The sequence below is a fragment of the Micromonas commoda genome, chromosome 7 (genome assembly GCF_000090985.2).
Source record: "Micromonas commoda chromosome 7, complete sequence".
NCBI classification, from domain to species: Eukaryota; Viridiplantae; Chlorophyta; class Mamiellophyceae; order Mamiellales; family Mamiellaceae; genus Micromonas; species Micromonas commoda.
In genome coordinates, this window is record NC_013044.1 from 504,119 (window position 1) to 524,885 (window position 20,767).

Below are 20,767 nucleotides of genomic sequence, written 5' to 3' on the forward strand. Positions count from 1 at the left end.
AAACGTCGATTCTGTGTCGAACGCGCGTGCTCGAGTGCGGCGGAGGTCGAGATAAAGTTCGTTCTCTTCTCGGGGGGGCAAACGCGCCCATTCTGAGGGCAGATTATTCCGAGGGAGTCCACACCTGGAGGGCGCGCGGCACGATGCGCGGGGAGGCGAGCGAGCCGGTGGTGCTCGCGAACGCCGCCGCGCGCGTGGCGTGCGGGTCCCTGTCCATGCTCTTCATCTTCACCATGGTGGCCTTCACGACGCTCAGGGTCTTCGGCCTCAAGCGGGTATTGGTGCCCAGATCGGGCATGATCGGCGTCGGTGTTTTTTGGACCATCGCGAGCTCGACCTACGCGGTGATATGGCACGACGATCCCACGACGATTGCGCCGTGCCAGCCACTGCACGCGCTCCTCGTCAACCTGCCGCAGCAGGCGGTGTTCCTCCTCTCCCTGCGAATGCGTCGCCTCGTCACAACCTGGGGCGCCATCCGGCTCTTCGGCACGTTCGCGATTGGAGTCGTCCTCCTCAACGTCGCGCACGAGTTCGCCCACGGCGAGAGGGAGACCATCGCGGGGGCGCCCAAGAAGGACGGCAGCGTGGAGGTGCTGGACGTCACGGACGCGACCGTCAACCTCTTCGTGGCGTTCGCCAGGGCAGCCGCGGGATTGTTGCTGGTGCAGGGAAGCTCCGAGCGAGAGGGCGCGAACTCGGCCCCTCGCAAAACCACCGGGAGTCCGCAGGAGCTGTGCCTGGCGTCGTGCTGGTGCGTGATGCTGGTGCTGATGTCCCTGCCGAGGTTCGGGAACGAGTCGCCGTGGGGCGATCCGCTGGGGGGGGCGAGGGCGAGGGGGGCGGGCGGCGTCAAGGCTGGCGAGCGCGCGTGGGTGGTCTGGTACGGGTTCAAGGCGTCCCTGTACGTCCTGGCGCAGTGGGGCGGGCTGCTGGCGGTGAAGCTGTCGCCGTCGAGGCTGCTGGACAAGGTAAACTCGGAGCGCGACAGGGAGAAGGAGAAGGCTGACGCCAAGAAACGGAATTAGACGAATGAAATAAGTGTTACAAACGCCACGAGAGGCGAGACGACAATCGCGTTTCGCGAATAAAAGTTACTCTCATTCGCGCCGAGAGTCCCCGCTCACTTCACTTCCCGTCGGCGTAAAGTTCCCCGCTGATCAGGTGCACGAGGAGGGCAACGCCGTACCCGGTCCCCCGTCCGTCCTTATTCGTCGCCGGGCCAGCCATGTCGACGTGCAGCCACCGCCGCCTTATCCGTCCCTCCGTCTCTTCTTCCCCCGATGCATCCGGATCCGCCTTGTTCCAACCGCGGTCCAGGTGGTTGGCGATGAACTGACCCGCGCACGACGTCTGCGCGTTCGTCCGGTCCTTCACGCTGTTCTTCATGTCCGCGATCTTGCTCCCAAACTCTTTGGTGAAAAACTCGGGCGCGTACGGCAGAGGGTGCGCCAAGTCTCCGCTCGCTCGACCGGCGTCCACGCACGCGCGTTCCATCGCCTCGTCGTCCGAGAGCACCCCCGCGAAGTTCTTCCCCGTGGCGATCATCTGCGCGCCGGTCAGCGTCGCCACGTCGATGACGTCGTCGCATCCCAACGTCCCGGACGCGTACGCCACGCCGTCGGCGAGCACTAAACGTCCCTCGGCGTCGGTGTTGTTAATCTCCACGGTTCGACCCGAGAGGGGCGTGACGACGTCGTCGGGTCGAAACGCCCCGGGACCCACCGCGTTCTCGGCGATGCACAGCACGAGGTGAAGCTCGACGTGCTGCGGCCGAAGTTGGCAGAGCGCCTTGAACGCGCCGAGGGTCGCGGCGGCTCCGCCCATGTCCGTCTTCATCCCCGGCATTCCCGACTTGCCCTTGATCTGCAACCCGCCGGTGTCGTACGTGATCCCCTTGCCCACGAGCGCAATCTTCCTCAAGCGCGAACCCGGCGCGCCGCCACTCGGGCGGTACTTGACGTGCACCAGCGCGGGCTCCCTGCCGTCTCGCGCCGCCGCGTCACCGACCGCGACCAACCCGCCGAACCCACACGCTTTCAGAGCGTCGTACCGCAACGCGTCCCACGAAACGTCCAAGCCGTGCGTCGGTCCCGCCAACTCCGCCGCAACCGCCGCCGCCTCGCCGACGAGCGCGTCGGGGTCCATCGCCGCGGGCGGGGTGTCCACGACGCGAGACGCGAGACGCACCGCCCTGGAGACCGCGACGACGCGCGCGCGAGTCTCCGCATCCAGGTCGCACGAGAGCGGCGACGCGCAGGTTTGCGCGACGAGAACTCTTCCCCTCAACGCGATGCGCCCCCGCTCGACTCCGCCGCGGCCGCCGCCCCGCACGCTCTTCGCGGTGTACGTCGGGAAGTGCCGGGCGACGGCGACGGCGATGGGAACCGCGTCGGAGGTGGAGGTAAGGGCGGTGATGACGCCGAGGGTTTGCCCGTGCGCGGGGGGTTGGCATCCGGCGAGGAGGGCGTTGACGGCGAATGCCGCCGCGGGGCAGTTGTGTCGGGATACGGCTGTGGGCAACACCCCGATTAAGACGTCCTTGAGGCGACCGCCGTTGTCCCACGGGACCATGATGGAGCGTTTGCCGCCGTTGTCCCCGGCCTGCACCGCCGCGACGGCCTCGAGCCACACCGTTCGGAGGGACTCCGGCAGGGAGGCGACGAATCCCGGCGATCGCAGCGCGCCGCGCTTGCCGAGGATGACCACCTTGTCCGCCGCCAGCGCCGCGGAGACGTCGGCGGCGAAATCGACGGGGGAGACCGCCTCCCACTCGTCGTTCGTGTCGGGGATATCCACTGCAGGGACGGGGGGCGCGTCGGCGGAGGCGCGAGGGACGATGGTGGACGCGACGCGACGTTTCGCGCCGGTCGGGGCGACCCGCCGCGCGACGATCGCGCGGGACGCCGCGCCGATGACCGCCGCGCGAGGCGCGGACACGAACGCGGGGCACGACGACGTCGCCATCGCGACTCTCGCTCGAATCCTTCGAACCCGACTCCGATCGATCGCCACCGAGAGCGGGGCGCGGCGGGAAGTGGCGCCCCGCTGGCGCCCACGCTGCTTCACCAACTGAGAAAGTCTGCCAGCTGTCTCCGGCGGAGTCCACGGCAGCACGGCTGCACAGCTGGACAGTCTGCCGAACTGCCGGACGATGCTTTGACGTGCGAGATCTCGAGTCGAGTTCGCGATAAGGCGGTCTCAATCTCTCGCAGCGCCGAGGCGACCACCTCGCGTCGACGCCGGAGAAAGTATCCCCGTCCGAGCCCCCCATCCGCGAGACGTTCGAACGTCGCGACAGCCATGCACGCGATCCTAGCCCCCGTCCGCGCGCTCGCGCCCGCGTCCGCCCGCCGCGTCACCCCCACCGCCAGATCGCAGCGGCGCCGCGTGGCCGTCGGGAGGACCGCCGCGAACGCCGGACCCATCGTCGCGCTCGGCGCGTCCGTCTCCGCGGGTGACGCGAACGTCGTCGATGCGAAGCACGCGCGCGCGGTGAGCGAGGTCGCGGCGCGGTGGCGGACGGAGGAGGAGGGCGCGGCGCCCGCGACACGCGCGGGAAGGGTGGAGGAACTGGACTCGACGGAGATGGACTCGACGGCGGTGGCGGCGACGGCGCTGTTCGCCGCGTTCGCTTTCGCCTTCTTCGCCGGCGTCGACCCGGCGGTCGCGGCCGACTCGCTCGACGCGATCGACGCCCCGCGCGAGGTCTTCTCGTTGGCGGGCGGCGAGGTCCCGTTCTGGGCCAACATGGTCAAGTACGCCAGGTTCAGCATCTCGATCATGGTCGGGTTTGCGTTCATGTTCGGTCGGCCGGTGGTGGCGGCGCTGAAGAAGCCGCAGACGGCGATCCTGGTGCTCGGTGGAGGGTACGGGGCGGTGCGGTTCTTCCAGTGGACGATCGAGACGATGTCGGGGGTCAACGACCCGATGACGATGACCTACTGACGAGAGCCGCCGCGTAGCCTTTAATTTTTTGCAAACGCCAAATAGAGATTTTTCGAACCCGATCTTCGTTCCTGCGTCGTTTTCGGCGAAGCACGTCCGCAAGATTCGAGCGCGGTTCTCCCGATCCGCCCTCGTTGCCAGCTCACTGACGCGGAGGATAACAGCGCTCAATCCCTAAGCCCCGTGCTCGCTTCGAGCGACGCCCGTCGGGCGCGGAACGGGGGAATAGGAGCGACCTTCCCTCCACCGTCGATACACGGGCGCGGGGGAACGCGTCCGTTTGCGCGGTTTCGCGCCAGGCGATCGCCCCGTCGCGCGCGGTTCCCGGCGGTGGTTGGACCTTGGAAAATCTTGCAGAGCTGCATTGAGCTGACGCGGCAAGGGGGTGCCCAGGAGACGGAACCGGGTTTGGCGCGCGCGTGAGGCATGGGGGCCGCGTCTCGGGCGGCGCGACGCGCAGGTTCCGAGGCGCTGCGGCGCTGGGAGGCGTCCTACTCTTCCGGTCGCGCGGGCATCGCCTCCCCGTCGCCCGTCTCGCGCGCCCCGCCAGCGCACAGGCTCGCCGACATCTTCCCGAAGAAGCTCGTCGACGACATATACCGCTCGAGCTTCAAGAGCCAGACGGGCGTGAGCCTCAAGTACATGATGGACTTCGGCGCGCAGCCCATCCAGCGGCAGCTCATGGTCAGCGCGCAGTTCCTCCACAACGAGCTCCCCGTTCGCTTCGCGCACAGGGTCGCCGAGCTCGAGAACCTCCCGCTCGGGCTCTCGTCCAAGGAGCAGGTGCAGACGGTGCGGGACTGGTACGTGGAATCGTACGATGAGCTTAAGAAGTTTCCGCCCATCGCAAACAGAGAGGACGAGGCCAAGTTCACGACGCTGATCAAGCGGGTGATGGACAGGCACGCCAACGTGGTGCCGATGATTGCGCGCGGAGTGCTGGAGCTGAAGCTGGAGCTGGAGAGGGAGGGCGGCGAGGGCGGCGCGCGGCTGGGGAAGCGGGGCGTGGAGAACAAGTGGATGAACGACATGCCGGAGATACACCAGTTCCTGGACGGCTTCTACATGTCGCGCATAGGGATACGAATGCTGATGGGTCAGCACGTCGCGCTCGAGGAGGCGGCGGCGACGGCGCCGCAGGAGAATTACATCGGCCTCATCTGCACCAAGGTCTCCCCGGTGGCGGTCGCCAGGGACGCCATCGAGGACGCGCGGAGCATCTGCATGCGGCAGTACGGCGATGCGCCCGAGGTTGAGGTTTTCGGCGACGAATCGTTCACGTTCGCGTACGTGCCCGGCCACCTCCACCAGATGCTCTTCGAGCTGGTCAAAAACTCGCTGAGGGCGGTGAGCGACAAGTACCTCGACTCCGATCAGATGCCGCCGCCCATCCGCGTGGTAATAGCGGAGGGCGCCGAGGACGTCACGATTAAGATCAGCGACGAGGGCGGCGGGATCAGGCGGTCCGGTCTGCAGCGGATATGGACGTATCTCTACACCACGGCTAACTCGCCGCTGCTGGAGATGGACGCAGACACCGGAGCGGGGCCCGCGGTGTTGGCGGGATACGGCTACGGATTACCGCTGTCCAGGCTGTACGCGCGGTACTTTGGGGGTGACCTACAGGTGCTGTCCATGGACGGGTACGGGACGGACGCGTACCTGCACCTGAACAGGTTGGGCAACATCGCGGAGCCGCTCCCGTGATTTGATTCTTATAAGTGGTTCAACCACTCGTTAGGACACATTAGTCGTTTGAAACGCACATCGGACGGTGTTACGTTTGTTTCGTCTTTCAACACGCGCGCTAAGATGAGCGGGTATCGCGAGATTGGGTAATAAAACGCGAATCGTCGCGCCGGTTCGTCTCACGCGGCGGCGATGTGAGGGGTGGGAACCAACCCGGCCGGGCACGCAACCGCCGCCGCCGCCTTCCCGTCCCCGTCGCCGTCAGCCACCGCCACGTTGAGCCCCGTGCTGAGGAACGCCGCCGCGGACGTGATCATGGCGTTCGCGAAGTAGTCGGTCATCAGCTTCGGGTCGTCATGCTCGGGGGGAGCGCCCAGGATGGCAGGCGCCACCCCCTTTGCCGCGACGTCCTTAGCCTTCCCGGGCTTTGACTTTTTCTTTTCGCTCCCCTTGCTGCCGCCAACCCGAGACGACGATCCACCCTCCTCACCCTTCCCGCCCGCGTCGCTCCCCCTCGCCACGCCCTGCGCCTGCATCGCCTGCTTCAGCAGCGCGGTGAGGTGCTTGTCCTCCACCGCGAGCGCTCGTTCGAGATCTTTGAGCAGACCCGCCTCCTTCTCCTCGAGGAGCGGCGGCTCGTCCTTCGCCGCGGGGACGCCCCGTTCACTCCGCGCCGCCTCCGCCCTCTCCGTCGCCTCCCCTCGCACCTTCTGCAGCCGCCGCCTGCTCCGCCTCAGCGCGGCGCTCCTCCCCTTGAGATCGCCCACGAGGAGGTTGAGCCACGACAGCGCGTGACCGAGCACGGCGCGCGGCTGCGTCGTCGCAACCGCGTGAACCGTCGCGTCGAACTCCTTGGCCATTTCTGGCCGTTTGTTTCTGGCCGTTTGATCCCTGGCCCTCTCCGCCGCCAGCGCCTCCACGACCGGGTCCGACTTGTTCGTCCTCGCCGCCCGCGATGGAGCCGCGCCCTCGTCCTCGGCCGTCTTGGCCTTGCCGCCGCCGGTGCGCCGGCGCTTGCCGTCGCCCCAGCCGGATCTGGGCGCGTCGGGCGCGGGCGCGTCGGGTGCCATCGGGTGCCGTCGGTTTCCGTCGTCGCCGCCCGCCACGTTGAGGTTGACGGGCCTGAGGGGCGATGCCGCGGGGTTCTGCCTGGGGCGGGATCCCTTGGGGAGCATGTTCGCCGCCACGCCCAGATCCCGCGCCAGCGTCGGGCTCTCCTCGGTGGCCTCGAGGAGCATGGCGAGACCCGCGAGCGCGCCGGATCCCGGGGAGGTAATCTCCCTCGCGGCGGCGGCGGCGGCCATGGCCTCCACGACGGCGGATTCGGGTACCGGGGATTGGCCGATGAGCGCCGCGGCGCCCGGAGAGCTCAGCGCGGCGAGGGCGATGGCGCTGAGAGGGGCTGAGGCATCCGGCCTCTTCCCCCTGGCCGCGGGCCTCGGCGCGGGAACCGCCGGGGGTTTGGACCTGCCGGCCTTGGAAGATCTACTCGCGACAGACTTCTTCGCGGCAGCGGCGGGCTTGGAGCCTGCCGCGGGCGGGTTGGGCCTGGCGCGCTTCGCCGGCGGGGGAGAGGTGAATCTGTTTGGCTTTGAAATCTTCCTCTTCGCTCGGCCCTCGCTCACGCCGCTGACGGCGGGAGGAGGCGTCGCGGCGGGCGCGACGGCGGACATGGTTCGAACTTCGCGATGTCAGGGGACCACCCACACCGTTTATCGCGCCGGACGGGTTCGGCACGCGCGTTCGCTTGTGCCCTATCCGGTTCCGGTGGGTTCAATTTTTGAATTGTTTTGCGCAGTTTGGAACAGGTGTCCGCCCGCAGCCGGCTAGGGTCGGTTGATTCCACTTAGGGTTCGACGCGTTCACGCGCGTCGTCACACGCCCGTCGCGACCCGCCGGATTCGGCGCGCGGATCTGTTCTCCCCAGCCCTCGAGGGCGTCGCCAACGCCGGTGTTTCGCGTCCCGCCCGCGTGCGTACCCCGCGGACGAGGCGCTTTCAGATCCATCCGCGGGAGTTAACAACAGTAATACGTCCGGGATGGGGGGCCCCGACGCGCTGGACCACTCGGTGGCGTTCCTCAAGCAGAGGGACGGGCTCGATAAGACGCTGAAGCTGATGCGATACGTCTCGGCAATAGCCGCGTACAACATCCTGGCGGATGATCCGAGCTCGGTGACGGGCACCAAGCTGCGAAAGCTGGACAAGAGCACCGGCATCACGCGCAAGTACCTGAAGCTCGGAAAGTTCCTGGGCAACCTCAAGGAGCTCAGGGCGCTTCTGCGCGCGGGGGAGATCGCGTCCAGGCAAAGGATAGCCCCCGCCGGGAACCGAACCCCCGACGCGGCGCTCGCTTCCGCGGCCGCCTTCGCCAACCGGCTCAACATCGCCTCGCAGCTCGCGCAGCTCGTGTACAACTTCGCCGAGCAGCTCAACTGGGCGGCGAAGATTGGCCTCATCCGCGACGCGCGCAGGAGGAGGAAGATCGAACGCTGGACGTCCGTCGCGGAGCTCGCCACGTACGTGTTCACCATCAACGTCTCGATGCTCACGCTGTGGCGATGCGCGCAGCGGGAGACGCGGGCGAGGCGGGAGTACGGCGACCGGGGCCGGCGGAAGAAGGACGACGACGCGGCGGACGCGGGCGGCGGCGTCCCGTCGCCGCTGCGACTTCTCCGAGGCTTGGGTCTGCGCGGGAGACACGACTCGGAGGAGTCCACGGGCAGCGACGCGTCCGTGAACGACGACGGATCCGGACGCGACGACACGATACGCACGGAGCGTGACCTCGCGCGTGCGCTCGAAGCCATCGCGAGGGAACGGACGAGCGCACGTTTAGCTCTCGTCGCCGACTTGGCCGACGTGACGGTGTGCTTCGGGGATGTGCGTGACGTGCGGGCGCTGACGGCGCCGGGGACGGTGAACGCGCTGGGGCTGGTGTCGGCGTCGTGCGGCGTGGTGGACAAGTGGCGAAGTACGAAGGTCTGAGACGGCGTGCGTGGCGAGCGTCCTTGTCGTCTTTAGCATCTACACAGAGTCGACTTTAACAGTTGTCTTTAGCGTCTACACAGAGTCGACTCGTCGCCGCGCCGTCGGATGCGTTTCCCGTAAGTTAGTCTACTTGTTCACGGCGGACTTGAACGCGGAGCCAGCCTTGAACTTGGGGGCCATGGAGGCCGGGATCTTGATCTTCTGGGTGGGGTTCTGGGGGTTGACGCCGGTGCGCGCCGCCCTGGCGACGGACTCGAAGGACCCAAAGCCCTGGAACGTGACCCTCTCTCCAGCCACCACGGCTCCCTCGATGCCCGCGAGCAGGGATTTCAACGCGATCTCAGCCTGCTTCTTGCTGATGCCAGCCTCGCTGGCCATGAGGTCCACGGCCCAGGCCTTACCGTTGGCGCCGCTGGACGCGTTGCGCGCCGTCTGGAAGACGGAAGCGTTGCGAGCGAGGGCGTTGCGAAGCTGGGCGAACATCTGCCACGACGGAGGGGGGGGGAACGTCAGATGATGGCAGGGAGAAAACGCCGGTTCCCCCGAAGGAACGCCGGGAATCGCGCGAACGCCGCCGGCACGTGACCGGACGTGCGTTGGAACGCCTCTAACGTGCCCGACGGTCCGCGTAAAACCGTCGGAGGTCGACGAAGGGTCGACTTCGCGGATAACCGGGCGACCCAGGCGCGACCCGGCATTTTGGCGCCTTTTTCGTTTTTCAATCGGACGCGACGAGCGGTGTGACGACTGAGCGCGCTCGCGCCGCACGCCGGCACAATCCCGCGTCGGCGTCGACGTTGACGGCGGCGGGATCGATGGGCCGTATCTCGGGACGCACCTTGTCGGGTGATGAACGTGCGTGCTGCTAGTGGCGGGCACCGGTCGTGTTGGTTCGGGCGTCGGTGCTTGCCGGCGGTTTGAGCGCGGTTTGAGCGCGGTTTGAGCGCGGTTTTGGTTTACTGAATTACGAGACGCCCGAGCTATATGAGTAACTGGTATGGTAAGGTGTCGTATTTGGCTGGTGATTTGTCCCTGTTTGCTTGTGAGGGCGAGAAAACGAGATATTTTGGTCGGCAAGCCTCCGGCTTCACAACTGTAATAATTTACCTCGTCGGATCAAAGCTGAGAGCACCAGCTACCGCACACGAAGATCGCAGGCGAGTCGGACCCGAGGCATGGGTCCGGCGTGCTGATAGAGCGCGCGAGTAGCTAACGAGCCACCACCGAGCCGGCACAGGCCGCGCCAGGTGACCGAACAACACCCCCAAATCCACCCCTGTGAATGTCAGGAACAGTCGGATCGGTCGAGACCTTGTGCAACCAACTCGTCAACTGGGGTTACAGTCCTCGCGGGCCTGGTGCCTCCGCGGGGTCGCGCGGCCGCGCGATGATCGCCAGGAGCTCCGCTCGTCGCGCGATGGCGCGGCTGGCGCGCGCTAGGTTTCCGCCCGGACGCGCGAGGGTTCCAGCTCCCGCGTTCGCCTCCTCCTCCTCCTCCTCGTCCTCCTCCTCCAATCAGCCCTATTGGGAGGGCGGCGGCGGGGGCGGCGCGCCCAACCAAGGACGGAGGGATCGAGGCGCGAACGTACCTCCGGCGGCATCCGATCCGAGAGCATCCAGCTTCGCGGCGCGCGCGTGGATCTCCTCCGAGGCGGACGCCGTCGCGAACGCCGCCGCCCCGACCGAACGAAAGAAATCACCGAAATCACGAAAGAACGGGGGAGGGACCTCCGCGAACGGCCGCACGGCGCGAACCGAGAACGGAGGACCCGTCGTGGAGCTGTGGGGTGACGATGCGGACGGCGGCGTGGACGTTCCCCCGCCTCCGCCCCAACGCCAGGCGCAGCAGCAGCAGCAGATGAGGGGCGAGACGCTCAGCGGAGAGATCCGGCGGGTCACCTTCCACAATCCCGACAACCAGTGGACCGTCGCGAGGCTCCTCGTCTCGAACTCCCACACGGACGTCCTGCCGATCGGAGCCACCGCCGCGAACAACAACATGCCAAAGTACAAGCAGCGCAAGAGCAAGAAGGGCGCCAAGGCGGACAAGGTGGTCACCGTCGTGGGTCACATCCCGGGCGTCGCGGAGGGTCAGTTTTTGGAGATGCGGGGCGAGTGGCGCGAGGTGGACAAGTGGGGCATGCAGTTCCAGCTCAGCGCCACGCCGGTCGAGGTGACGCCGCAGGACGAGGACGCCATCCTGCGGTACCTCGCCGGCGGGGCCCTCCCCGGCGTGGGTAAGGTCACCGCCGGTAAGCTCGTGTCGCATTTCGGAGCCAAAACCTTTGAGGTTTTCGACTCCCCAGATGCCGTCGCGCTTCTCGTGGACTGCCCGGGCATAGGCAAGAAGACGGCGGAGAAGCTCAAGGGCAACTGGGACGAGACCCGTGGACGACGCGACGCCATCGTCTTCCTGGAGCGACACGGCGTCGCGCCGGCGCTCGCGCAGAGGGTCGCGGCGGTGCACGGGACCAAGACGGAGGAGCGGGTGAGGGCCGACCCGTTTGGTTCCATGGTCGGCTTACGCGGCGCCACCTTCCACCGGTGCGACGCCCTCGCGGCGAGGCTGGGTAAGAAACCCGACGACCCCGCGCGGCTGGCGGCTGCAATGCTGCAGGTTTTGCAGTCCACCGCCGTGAGCGAGGGGCACGTGTACGTGCCGTGGGCGCACGTAAAGGAGGGCGTGGGCCGCGTGCTGGGCTCGCAGCAGTTCGCGTCGCTCCGCGAGGGCGCGCTCGAGGAGGCCGCGGACCACCTCAGGGCGCGCGGGGACGTCGCGAGGTTCGAGCTCACGCCGCCCGCCGGGAAGGATTCGAATTCGGCCGGCCCTGGGAGCGTTTGGGAACGAAGCGGCGTGTTCGCCTCGGTGCTACACGACGCGGAGGCTTTCGTAGCCGCCGACATCGCCGCTCGACTTCGCCGCGAGCGAAGGGAGCCGGACGTTCCCAGGGTCCGTCGCTGGCTCCAGGCGGCCGCGGCGAAGGAGGGATGGAGGCTGCTCTCGCCCGCGCAGGAGGCTTTCCTCGACCTCGCCCTCCGCGAGCCCATCAGCGTGCTCACCGGCGGACCGGGCACCGGTAAAACCTTTGCCACGCACATTGCGGTTCGGCTGTGGCGCGCGATGGGACGCAAGGTGCTGATGTGCGCGCCCACGGGCCGCGCGGCGCAGAGGCTCGCGGAGATTGCCACCGCGGGTCGTCGCATGTCCCAGCCCGTGCAGTCCAGCACCATCCACAGGCTGCTGGAGACGAGGAAGGGGCGCAACAAGTCCGGCGGCGACGAGGACGACGACGCCGCCGACGACCAGACGTCTTCGCTCTCTTACAAGGGCGCCTTCGCGAGGAACAGGAGCTCGCCGCTCGACGCGGACGTCGTGGTCGTCGACGAATCGTCCATGCTCGACCTGCCCCTGTGCGCCGCGCTCCTCGACGCCATCAAGCCCGACGCGCAGATTGTCTTTGTCGGCGACGCCGACCAGCTGCCGAGCGTTGGGCCCGGTTCCGTGCTGGGCGACGTCCTCGCGTCCGGCGCCGTTCCGGCCGTGCAACTGCGCGACGTGTTCAGGCAGGCGGAGCAGAGCGGGATCGTCCGGTCCGCGCACGCCATCAACGGCGGACATCTCCCCGTCGTGCCCACCAGGCGATTCGACCCGGCTGTCGGGGACATCGTAGAAACAAACGAACACGACCCGATCGACTCAAAGCTCAGGGGGACGCCCCTCGCGATGCCTTTTGGGGGCCACGGCGAGGTGACGTACGAGACGCAGACGTGGGACGGCGCCGACTGCGTGTGGGTGACGCTGCCGGACGACTCTCCCGCGGGGTACGAGGGCGCGCTCGAGGCGCTGTTCCGCGGCGCGCTCCCGGCGCTGCGGGGCTTGGACCCGACCGCGGATCTCCAGGTGCTGACGCCGTTCCGCCGGGGCCCCGCGAGCACGCAGCAGCTCAACGCGTACCTCCAGGCCAGGCTCAACCCGCCAGGCGCAGGGCGTCTGGAGACGCGCGTCGGGGACGTGACCATCCGCGAGGGAGACAGGGTGCTCCAGCAGAGGAACGACTACACGAAGGAGGTGTTCAACGGGGATCTCGGCACCGTCGTCGCCGTCGACGGCGACGGGGGCGTTCGCGTCGTCTTCGGAGGCGCCGCCGCCAATTCGAAACAAGCATCCGACGCGCTCGAGGACGACGACGGATCACACGACGCGTCGTCATCCCCAAACGAGGACACCGTCGATCGAGCGCTCGCGTCGCTCAAGCACGGCGGCCGCGAGGTGTCATACTCCAGGACGGACCTGAGGGACCTCATACCGGCGTGGGCGCTCACCGTGCACAAGGCGCAGGGGAGCGAGTACCGGGCCGTGGTGCTGACGCTGGCCAACGCGCACAGGCCGCTGCTGAGGCGCGAGCTCGTGTACACGGCGGTGTCCCGAGCGAAGGAGGTTCTCGTGGTGCTCGCGCCGCGGCTGGCGCTGGAGACGGCGGTGAACTCGGTGGGAACAAACAGGCGAAATACGACGCTGGCGAGGCGACTGGCGCCGCTGGCTCCGAGCGCTCCCAGCTGCCCGGCGACGGCGGCCATCGCCGCGGCGGCCGACGAAGCGGAGCGCAGGAACGCCGGCGGCGGCGTCGAGGAGGAGGCCTAGAGCTAGCTACGAGTGCCTCGCCGCTACTACGACACCTAATGACGATTTTTATCATCATCAGGTATCACCGGCCAGCGGCTCGTTTTTGCCTTTGCGTCGTACCACCCGTGACTACTCAGGCGCGCGCGTTCATGACCGCGTCGTCATCTCATCACACTGAACATCAGCTTACGTTACAAATACTAATCTCATCACTCGGTTTGAACCGAACCAGGGGCGAGAGATCTCTCGCCCCCAAACGGAGCAAACATAAAGGAAAACTTTTTCGTGTCACCCCGGAGCGCCGGCTCCGACCCGAACCGAAATGAATGTGCGCGGCGGCTCGACTCACCGCCGAGGCGTCGCGGCTGCTGCTTCGACGCGTTCTTTACCAGCCAGTCTGGCGACCCTCAGCCTTGGCGCGGTCCCTCGCCGCGCGCGCGATCTCCTTCGCCTCCGCGGTGCTCATCCTCCGCTTGGCGCCGCGCTCTGGGAGCCGAATGCCGTTAGCCTTTTGAAACGCGAGAACGTGGTTCATGAGCTCCACGCGATCGCTTCCGGAGTACCTGTCCACAACCTTGCCGTCGGCCAGGAAGACGAAGGACGGGACGGTGTCGATGCCAAACTCGCGCGCGATGTCGGCCGTCTCGGCGTTCTTATCGATCGCCATGCGCGCCCACCGGGTGAACCCCTGCGTGTTCCTCGCGAGGGAGAGCACGGCGGGGAAGATGTGGAGGCACCCGTGCGGGGCATCCTTGTCGACGCCGATGTCCACGATGGCGAGCTGCTTGTCGCAGGGGACGTCCAGGCCCGCATCGAAGCCCGGGAGGGGACCGGTGGGCGCCGCGCACGATTCGATAAAGTTGCCGAGGTCGTTGCGGCTGTTGATCTCGGTGACGTAATCTCTCACGTTGAGACCAGCGGCGCCCTGACCGCCGTAGTAGAGGACGCCCTCGGAGAGCTCCGCGGCGACGCCCGCTCCGGCGCCGACGTGCTGCCACATGAGGTCATCATTCTGCGGTGGTTAAGAGGGAGGTGCGGGTCGGTTCGGTCAGTTCGCGTCGGAATCGGACGCGGCGACTGAGGTTGTTAGTTGAGTGAATTGGCGGGGCGCCCGATTGGGGGGCGCTTGATCGGGCCGTGGGATCTGGCGCGTACCTTCCAGTACTGGTAGGTGGGAAACTTGGTGATGTTGAGCTCCTTGGCGATCTGGCGGGTATCGCCGGACTCGAGGACCTCGACCCTGAGGAAGACGACGTTGTCCGCCTCGCGGGCGATGCGCGCGAGGGACGCGGAGAGCTGCCTGCACTGCTCCTTGTTCGTCTCGGTTCCCGCGACGTTGTTGCGGTCCCAGAGATCGTCGCTCATCATGCACTCCTCCTCGGACTCGATGGCGAGCATGATGAGCTTGTCGCCCGCGAGGGTGAACGCGGCGTCGAGCTCGGCGAGACTGTGGATCTGCTTGGTCCTGCTGTCGACCCTGAGCGACTCGGCCTCGCGCCTGGCCTGGACCGAGTCGTATCCCGCCATGCACACGGTGGCGCGAGGGTTGCGAGAGGAAGGGGCCCGCCTCCTGGCCTGCGCGACGCGACGCGCCACGGGGGCCATGACGGCCGATGAAGCGAGTTGGGCGGCCATTGTTATCGGATGTATGTGTTGTGTTCGCACCGGGTGGGAGTGTGCCGTCGACGATCGTCGCGAATGACGCGCCGCGTCGGGGCCCGATCTGAGATATCTTTTTGAGATGCTGAGTCAGGATGGTCCATCGTGTTATGCGCTCACTAATTTCCCATAGGCAAAAAAAATGCACGCAGGCCCGAGTGGCAAATCCCTGCAGATATTATTTCGCCCCAGCCGGGCGCTCGATCGCGACAGCCGCACCCGCGTGTGCGGGCTCCTCTCGCTTTGGCATTTTGGCTGCGCGAGGAGAAAAGGGTTGGGGGAGCCCTCGGCGCGCGGCAGTCGGCGGAGGCCCCGTGGCGGAACCTCGAGGCGCGGGCGAACACGTGCGCGAAGGGACACACGTAGTCCAAGGGAGCAGCGCGGGATCCATCGGAGGAATCGCGCGGGGGTGGACTCGGGGGACGCGCCGGTGATGTTGGGCGGGATCGCGCGCCGTTGTCTGGGTCAGGGGATCGAGGGCCAATCGCTGCTGCGGCGGTTGGCGGGCGACGCCGCCCAGCGGATGGGGCTGAGCAGAACGTTCGGCGGGGCGACCGCGGCGCACTCGTCGCAGGGTTTGAACTCCTTCCTGGACGGCACCAGGTTCGGACCCAAGGAGACGGCGGACAAGGAGCCCGTGGGCAGGGCGTGGGAGACGAGCGAGCTCAGGCTGAAATCCTTCGAAGATCTGCAGGGGCTCTGGTACGTGCTGCTGAAGGAGAAGCACATGCTCGCGACGGAGAAGTACGCCGCCCGCGGGTCCAGGGTTCGGATGAGGGCCCCGCACAGGATCAAGATGATCCGACGGAGCATGGCCAAGATCAAGACGGTGCTGACGGAGAGGGTCGACGAGGTCGCCGGCGACGACCCGGAGCTTCGCAGAAAGTTCATGGCCGTCATCAACGCCAAGTGACGCCGCCGCCGCCTAGACGTTCGACGAAACACGGCACGACGACTCGTTCGATTAGATCAATAAGAGCTACCACACATAACACACATCCCTCGACTGACTCACAGCGCGCCGAGCTCCTTCCCCGCCACGAACTCGATCACCTTTGGCACCGCGCCCTGCAGCGCCTTGGCCGCGGCGCCGAGGTTCTCGAGGAACTCATCCTGCGTGGGCTTGTCCCCGTCCACGATGTCCGTGATGGCCTTCACCGCGAGCAGCGGGACGTCGAACATGGCGCACACGTGTGCGATGCCCGCAGCCTCCATCTCCTTCACGCTCGCCTCGTTCTTCTTGAGGGATTCGACGTCGACGTCCGGCGCGTCGAGGGAGTTGCCGGTGGACACGACTCCGGGCTTGAATCCGGTCGCCAGCCTCAGCGCGGGGCACGGGGCGGCGTCCGCGTGTCCGACGCCGTAGGCGTCGAATCCCGGGATGGGGATTCTTCTGTCGTGGTTTTTGAACGCGGTGGCGAGGTAGACGTCGCCGATGGCGCCTCCCATGGCCTTGAAGCCCCCCGCGGTGCCCGCGTTGATCAGGAGATCGGGCTTGAGGTGTTCGCAGATTTGGTAGGCGGTGAGCGCCGCCGGGACGGTGCCGACGGAATCGACGCCGAAGCCCTTGGCCTCACCGTTGCAGCACACGTGCACGGTGGCGTCGCCGACGGCGCCGCTGAACACCTCTGCCGGGATGGGGCCCGGGAAAGGGCTTGGCTCCGCCTTCTTCAGCCCGAGATGCTCGACGAGCGGCGCAGCCTCAGCCTTCATGGCGATGATCACCGCGATGGTCTTGACGGGAGCCATCGTCGGTTGACTTTAGCGGTATCGACGGACCGAACGGACCGAGTCGCGACGAACGTGCGTGAGCGGCGGACTCTGCCTCCCCGCGCGTGCCCTGAAGTGGAGCGCGGATCCCTCCCGGACCAAAGTCGGCGTACGTAACCTTTCTGGCGCTGGCGCGGTCGTGACTTTTCGTGCACCACCTTTCGACGCTTCCCACGACGTAACCGTACGCTTCCTCGTGACAAGTCGCTACGTGGCGCTATTTGCTCAACCTCAACTCCATCACCTTGCTCTTCACCGTCCTCCACTTCTTGCTCACATCTTGCTCCCTTGCGACGTCCCTCGTGTTCTTGCCCGCGTCTCCCCTCGCCGCGCTCCTCGCCCACCCGAGCACACCGTGGAGACTTCCGTACTCGGACCCCGGTAGCCTCGACCACGGGTTCGCGCCCTCGCCCTGCAGGTCCAGCGCCGCGATCATCAACGCCCTGCCCACGTCGTTGAGCACCTCGGGAGTGTACTTGACCGAACGAACGGGGGTGCGCGACGGGGGCGACGCGCGGCCGTCGTCCCCGCTCGCCGGCGGAACGCGGGAGAGCAGCCGCGACGACACGTAACTCGCCTCCACCGTGTACAGGTGCGGCAGTCCCGTCTTGGCGTGTAACGCCACCCGACCGCTCCCTTCCTTGGTCTGACCGTTCTTGTCCTGCGTCCTCATGTTCTTCTCGGTGAAGTTGCACGCGTGCACGTCGAAGTGCGGGGTGTTGAGCGAGCACAGCCTGGCGTACGCAAAGCCGGCGGCGGCGTCGTCGCCGTCGAGAGCGTTGCCAAACGCGAAAACACCTCTCTTGTTCATGTGCCCGTGCAGGTCCAAGTAAAAACCCAACCCCCTGCGTTGGTGCGCGTAGTGCATCGCAAGGCGCACCACCGCGTGAATCACGGGCTGCTTCGTGCGGTCCGGGTCGTCGTAGAAGCGGTTCAGGTTCTGGCCCAAGGTGTCCTGCCGAAAGTGCCCCCGGAACGCGCCGTCGGGGTTGAGCATCGGGACGAGTTTGAACACGAACCGTTCTCGCAGCGCCGACGCTCTCGGGTCGTCCGGCCTCAACAGAAACTCGAGTATCCCGCACATCATGTGGTTACCGGGCTTCTCCCCGGGGTGCACCCCCGCGGAGACGATGAATACGGGCCTGTCTTCGGGCGCTCGTCCCGGGGGGGCCACTCGCGACGACAAGACGGGGGCTTCGTCGTATTCAGACTCGGACACACCCGCCGGGGCCGTCACCGTGAGCACGTCCACGTCCCTGCCCTCGAGCGATCGCGCGAGTGTCTGCCGCCTGACGTACACGCGCTCGCGAAGCGTCTTGTCGGACGCGAACCTGGCGTCGATGGCGTCCAGCGTGGCGACGCAATCGCCGTGCGAGAACGGAAACGTAAACGCAAAGTACGTCGGCTCGGCGGTTTCAACCTTGTGCCGGAAGGTCCACCGAAACTGGCCTTGGTCCGTCTTCCAATGGCTCACCGACTGGTTGCATCGCGCGTACTTGGCGCCGGACGGGTGCTGACGGTACACGGGCCTGTAGTCGTGCTGGAAAATCTTCCCCTGCTTGACGTAGTTCATCACCGTGAACGACAGCGTCTCCCCCGGCGAGTGGCCTTCGATGCGAAAGTGAAACCACGTTCGGTGCTGCGTGGCGTGGTCGCTCCCCTCGCAGTCGCTCCTGGTCCACAGCTGGAACGCGCCGTCGGCGCCGTTCTGCTCAACCCTCCGCAGGTTACCGCCGTCGAAGTCCGCGCGCACCGCGTACTCGCCCAGCCTCCACCTGTTGTCCTCAGGGACCTGCGGCACCCCTCGCGTGATTCCCCTTCCCCCTTTCTCAAATTTCGCGGGCCACGGCGCGGGTTCGGAGCTGGCGCTCTCCGCCCAGGGTCGCCACCTTGAAACGGCTCGCTCGACCGCCTTGGCCGCCTTCGCCTTCTTCTCCCGCATCTCCTTGAGCACGGACCGATGCGCGAACGACATCCGCGCCGTCCTCCGAGCCCCCCCGAGTGAGATGCGCTCCGGTTGACTCTCGTGGCTTTCGCAGCGCGAGCTCCATGACAAAGATTCCGTGCGTTTCGAAGTTGTTACTTACACCTACGAGAAGCAACCCTCACCGCCGCTTGACCGCTCCCTTGCCCCCGGCACCCGCCTTCTTCGCGCCCGACCTCGCGTCCGCCACCGTACCCGTCGCCCCGTCCCCAATCTCCCGCCGCGCCAGCTGTTTCGCCGCGCGCCGCCTCAGCTCCTCCCTGTCCAGCGGCCTATCCTCCGGATCCTCATCCGACTCGTCCAAATCGTCGGGATCCTCGGTGCTCGGCGCGTCGATCTTGAGCTCCCGCGGACCGGCGGAGCTCTCCGGGCCCGTCTTGGTCATCTGCACGAAGCTGTCGTAGTCGCCCGCCCTGTCGGCACCCCCCTCTGCCATCATGGAGGCGGCGTACATCTGCAAAATCTCGTTCGTTCGCTGTTCGATGACGCCCAGGTACTGCATCATGTTGCCGTCGGTGACGCCGTCGGCGCCGAGGAGCTCGGCGTTGGTCGGGGTGTTGCAGCCAATCTTGTTGTAAACCTTCCAGATTCCCTCGCGCAGCGCGCCCACCGTCTCGGTCGCGATCTTGTACTTGCCGTCGTAGGACTTGGCCTTGGCCTCGGTGCGCGCGAGCCGGTCCTCGAGGTCCTTGAGCAGCTTGCGCCGCTGCGAGTCAGACGCGGCGCCGGAGCCTCTGTACTTTTCAATCTCGTTCTTGCACTCCGAGATCTGCTCCTCGAGCCGCTCAATCTCCGCGTTGAGCGTGTTGACGTAGTTGAACAGCCTGAAGTTCTCATCCTCCGCCTGCGTGAAACTCGTGACGAGCTCCTCGACGTCTCCGATCCCGGTCGCCTCCTGAATCTGTCTAAACGCCTCGCGGTACGACTGCACCCGCGCGTGCGACTTTTTGGCGTCAGCCTTGGATTTGCCCTGCGCCCACTTACCCGCCATCTCACGCTTCTTCTGCTTGCGCTCAGCCTCGTCAGCCTCCGCCGCTAATCTGGCCTCCTCCACGGCGCCCTGCGCCTTGGCCTTGTTCTTCATGAACGCGCGCATCTTCTTGTCGTGCTCGATGAGCTTGGTGAGCTCGCGCCACTCCTTCTCAAACGCGAGCTGCTCCTTGTCCGCCTGCTGCTTGAGCTTCGCCATCTCGCTCACAGCCTTATCCCGCGCCTCGTACGCCTTATCGGACCGTTCGATGATCTCGCCCATCCTGTTTTTCTTCTCCGCGAGCTCGTGCTCGAGCTTCTTGTATATGTCGTCGAAGAGCACGCGCTCCTTGCGAAGGTTGTCGATGGTGCCCCGCAGTTGCTTGTTGTGCGCCAGGGCGTCGTTGTACTTGCCCAAGGCCTTATCGAGCCTGTTTTCGAGCATCTTCAGGTTACGCTGGATGTGCGTGTTCTTCTCCTGCGCGGCGTCGACGCCTCCCATCTCCCGTCGCTGCTCGATGATCTTAGCGCGGACGCGCTCGATGCCGGACTCGACGTCCTTCGTTCGCCGTTTCTCCAACTCGATGCGTCGCGTGAGCTCGTCAGCCTGGGTCTGGAGCCTGAATATCTCGCCCGCGGGGCCGCTCGGAACGGAGTTGTCTATCAGTTTACCCGCACCTAGGTCCTTGGAATCATCGTCGAAGCCAACCTTTGCGCCCTTCGTCCTGCGAACACGGGTTGGGTGCGGGTCGCGGGTGAGCCATTTTCGTCGGTTTTGGAAGGATGTGGGCATTCTTTTTCGGTCGCGACGAGAACGTCGACCGGGGGAGGGACGAGGCCGGGACCGGGGCGGGTTATGGGCGCCCGTGGCGACTCACCTGGCACCTCCGATCGCGTTTAGCGTCGACATCGTCGAACACCCTCAAATGATCGGCACCGCGCGGGGCAGCCGAGCGCGCCGGTCCACTGCCCCAAACGAGGAATGCGTCTCCCGGTTCCCCCGACCAAATTCCGTGACGGGTGCGTTGACCGCGACCGTTTCGTTTCGGCCGATCCGAGGGTGCCTAATTTTTCTGTGAGGGTTTGGGCGGAACCGCCCCAAACGAACGCGCGCGGGGCGGCGGCCGGGTTTGG

General features: G+C 66.5%; 12 protein-coding genes across 12 annotated transcripts; 5 read left to right on the forward strand and 7 right to left on the reverse strand.

Annotated features, from left to right (window-relative positions):
• Positions 1 to 143: 143 nt before the first annotated feature.
• MICPUN_59961 (predicted protein) lies at positions 144 to 1,028 on the forward strand (the record flags this gene model as incomplete). The annotated part of the gene is made up of 1 exon (XM_002503499.1): positions 144 to 1,028. The coding sequence occupies one exon, from the start codon at positions 144 to 146 to the stop codon at positions 1,026 to 1,028; it is 885 nt and encodes a 294-aa protein (XP_002503545.1).
• A 100-nt stretch (positions 1,029 to 1,128) lies between these two features.
• On the reverse strand, positions 1,129 to 2,967 carry MICPUN_59962 (aminopeptidase; the record flags this gene model as incomplete). The annotated part of the gene is made up of 1 exon (XM_002503847.1): positions 1,129 to 2,967. One exon carries the CDS (start codon positions 2,965 to 2,967, stop codon positions 1,129 to 1,131), a length of 1,839 nt encoding a protein of 612 aa, XP_002503893.1.
• Positions 2,968 to 3,303: 336 nt separating this feature from the next.
• Positions 3,304 to 3,948, forward strand: MICPUN_59963 (predicted protein; the record flags this gene model as incomplete). Its single annotated transcript, XM_002503500.1, has 1 exon — positions 3,304 to 3,948. The coding sequence occupies one exon, from the start codon at positions 3,304 to 3,306 to the stop codon at positions 3,946 to 3,948; it is 645 nt and encodes a 214-aa protein (XP_002503546.1).
• Positions 3,949 to 4,292: 344 nt separating this feature from the next.
• Positions 4,293 to 5,733, forward strand: MICPUN_108584 (predicted protein). Its single transcript, XM_002503501.1, has one exon. The coding sequence runs from the start codon at positions 4,375 to 4,377 to the stop codon at positions 5,653 to 5,655; it is 1,281 nt and encodes a 426-aa protein (XP_002503547.1). The 5' UTR covers positions 4,293 to 4,374; the 3' UTR covers positions 5,656 to 5,733.
• An 83-nt stretch (positions 5,734 to 5,816) lies between these two features.
• On the reverse strand, positions 5,817 to 7,310 carry MICPUN_59965 (predicted protein; the record flags this gene model as incomplete). Its single annotated transcript, XM_002503848.1, has 1 exon — positions 5,817 to 7,310. One exon carries the CDS (start codon positions 7,308 to 7,310, stop codon positions 5,817 to 5,819), a length of 1,494 nt encoding a protein of 497 aa, XP_002503894.1.
• Positions 7,311 to 7,676: 366 nt separating this feature from the next.
• MICPUN_59966 (predicted protein) lies at positions 7,677 to 8,624 on the forward strand (the record flags this gene model as incomplete). Its single annotated transcript, XM_002503502.1, has 1 exon — positions 7,677 to 8,624. One exon carries the CDS (start codon positions 7,677 to 7,679, stop codon positions 8,622 to 8,624), a length of 948 nt encoding a protein of 315 aa, XP_002503548.1.
• A 129-nt stretch (positions 8,625 to 8,753) lies between these two features.
• MICPUN_59967 (predicted protein) lies at positions 8,754 to 9,110 on the reverse strand (the record flags this gene model as incomplete). Its single annotated transcript, XM_002503849.1, has 1 exon — positions 8,754 to 9,110. One exon carries the CDS (start codon positions 9,108 to 9,110, stop codon positions 8,754 to 8,756), a length of 357 nt encoding a protein of 118 aa, XP_002503895.1.
• Positions 9,111 to 13,421: 4,311 nt separating this feature from the next.
• MICPUN_108585 (predicted protein) lies at positions 13,422 to 14,941 on the reverse strand. The gene is made up of 2 exons (XM_002503850.1): positions 14,407 to 14,941; positions 13,422 to 14,263 (listed from the first exon to the last, which is right to left on the reverse strand). The coding sequence occupies exons 1-2, from the start codon at positions 14,854 to 14,856 to the stop codon at positions 13,637 to 13,639; spliced, it is 1,077 nt and encodes a 358-aa protein (XP_002503896.1). The 5' UTR covers positions 14,857 to 14,941; the 3' UTR covers positions 13,422 to 13,636.
• Positions 14,942 to 15,052: 111 nt separating this feature from the next.
• Positions 15,053 to 15,823, forward strand: MICPUN_59970 (predicted protein; the record flags this gene model as incomplete). The annotated part of the gene is made up of 1 exon (XM_002503503.1): positions 15,053 to 15,823. The coding sequence occupies one exon, from the start codon at positions 15,053 to 15,055 to the stop codon at positions 15,821 to 15,823; it is 771 nt and encodes a 256-aa protein (XP_002503549.1).
• Positions 15,824 to 15,857: 34 nt separating this feature from the next.
• Positions 15,858 to 16,659, reverse strand: MICPUN_59971 (predicted protein; the record flags this gene model as incomplete). The annotated part of the gene is made up of 1 exon (XM_002503851.1): positions 15,858 to 16,659. The coding sequence occupies one exon, from the start codon at positions 16,657 to 16,659 to the stop codon at positions 15,922 to 15,924; it is 738 nt and encodes a 245-aa protein (XP_002503897.1). The 3' UTR covers positions 15,858 to 15,921.
• Positions 16,660 to 16,897: 238 nt separating this feature from the next.
• MICPUN_59972 (predicted protein) lies at positions 16,898 to 18,655 on the reverse strand (the record flags this gene model as incomplete). The annotated part of the gene is made up of 1 exon (XM_002503852.1): positions 16,898 to 18,655. One exon carries the CDS (start codon positions 18,653 to 18,655, stop codon positions 16,898 to 16,900), a length of 1,758 nt encoding a protein of 585 aa, XP_002503898.1.
• Positions 18,656 to 18,785: 130 nt separating this feature from the next.
• Positions 18,786 to 20,543, reverse strand: ODA-DC (outer dynein arm docking complex protein oda-dc; the record flags this gene model as incomplete). Its single annotated transcript, XM_002503853.1, has 2 exons — positions 18,786 to 20,358; positions 20,512 to 20,543. The coding sequence occupies 2 exons, from the start codon at positions 20,541 to 20,543 to the stop codon at positions 18,786 to 18,788; spliced, it is 1,605 nt and encodes a 534-aa protein (XP_002503899.1).
• Between the last annotated feature and the right edge of the window lie 224 nt (positions 20,544 to 20,767).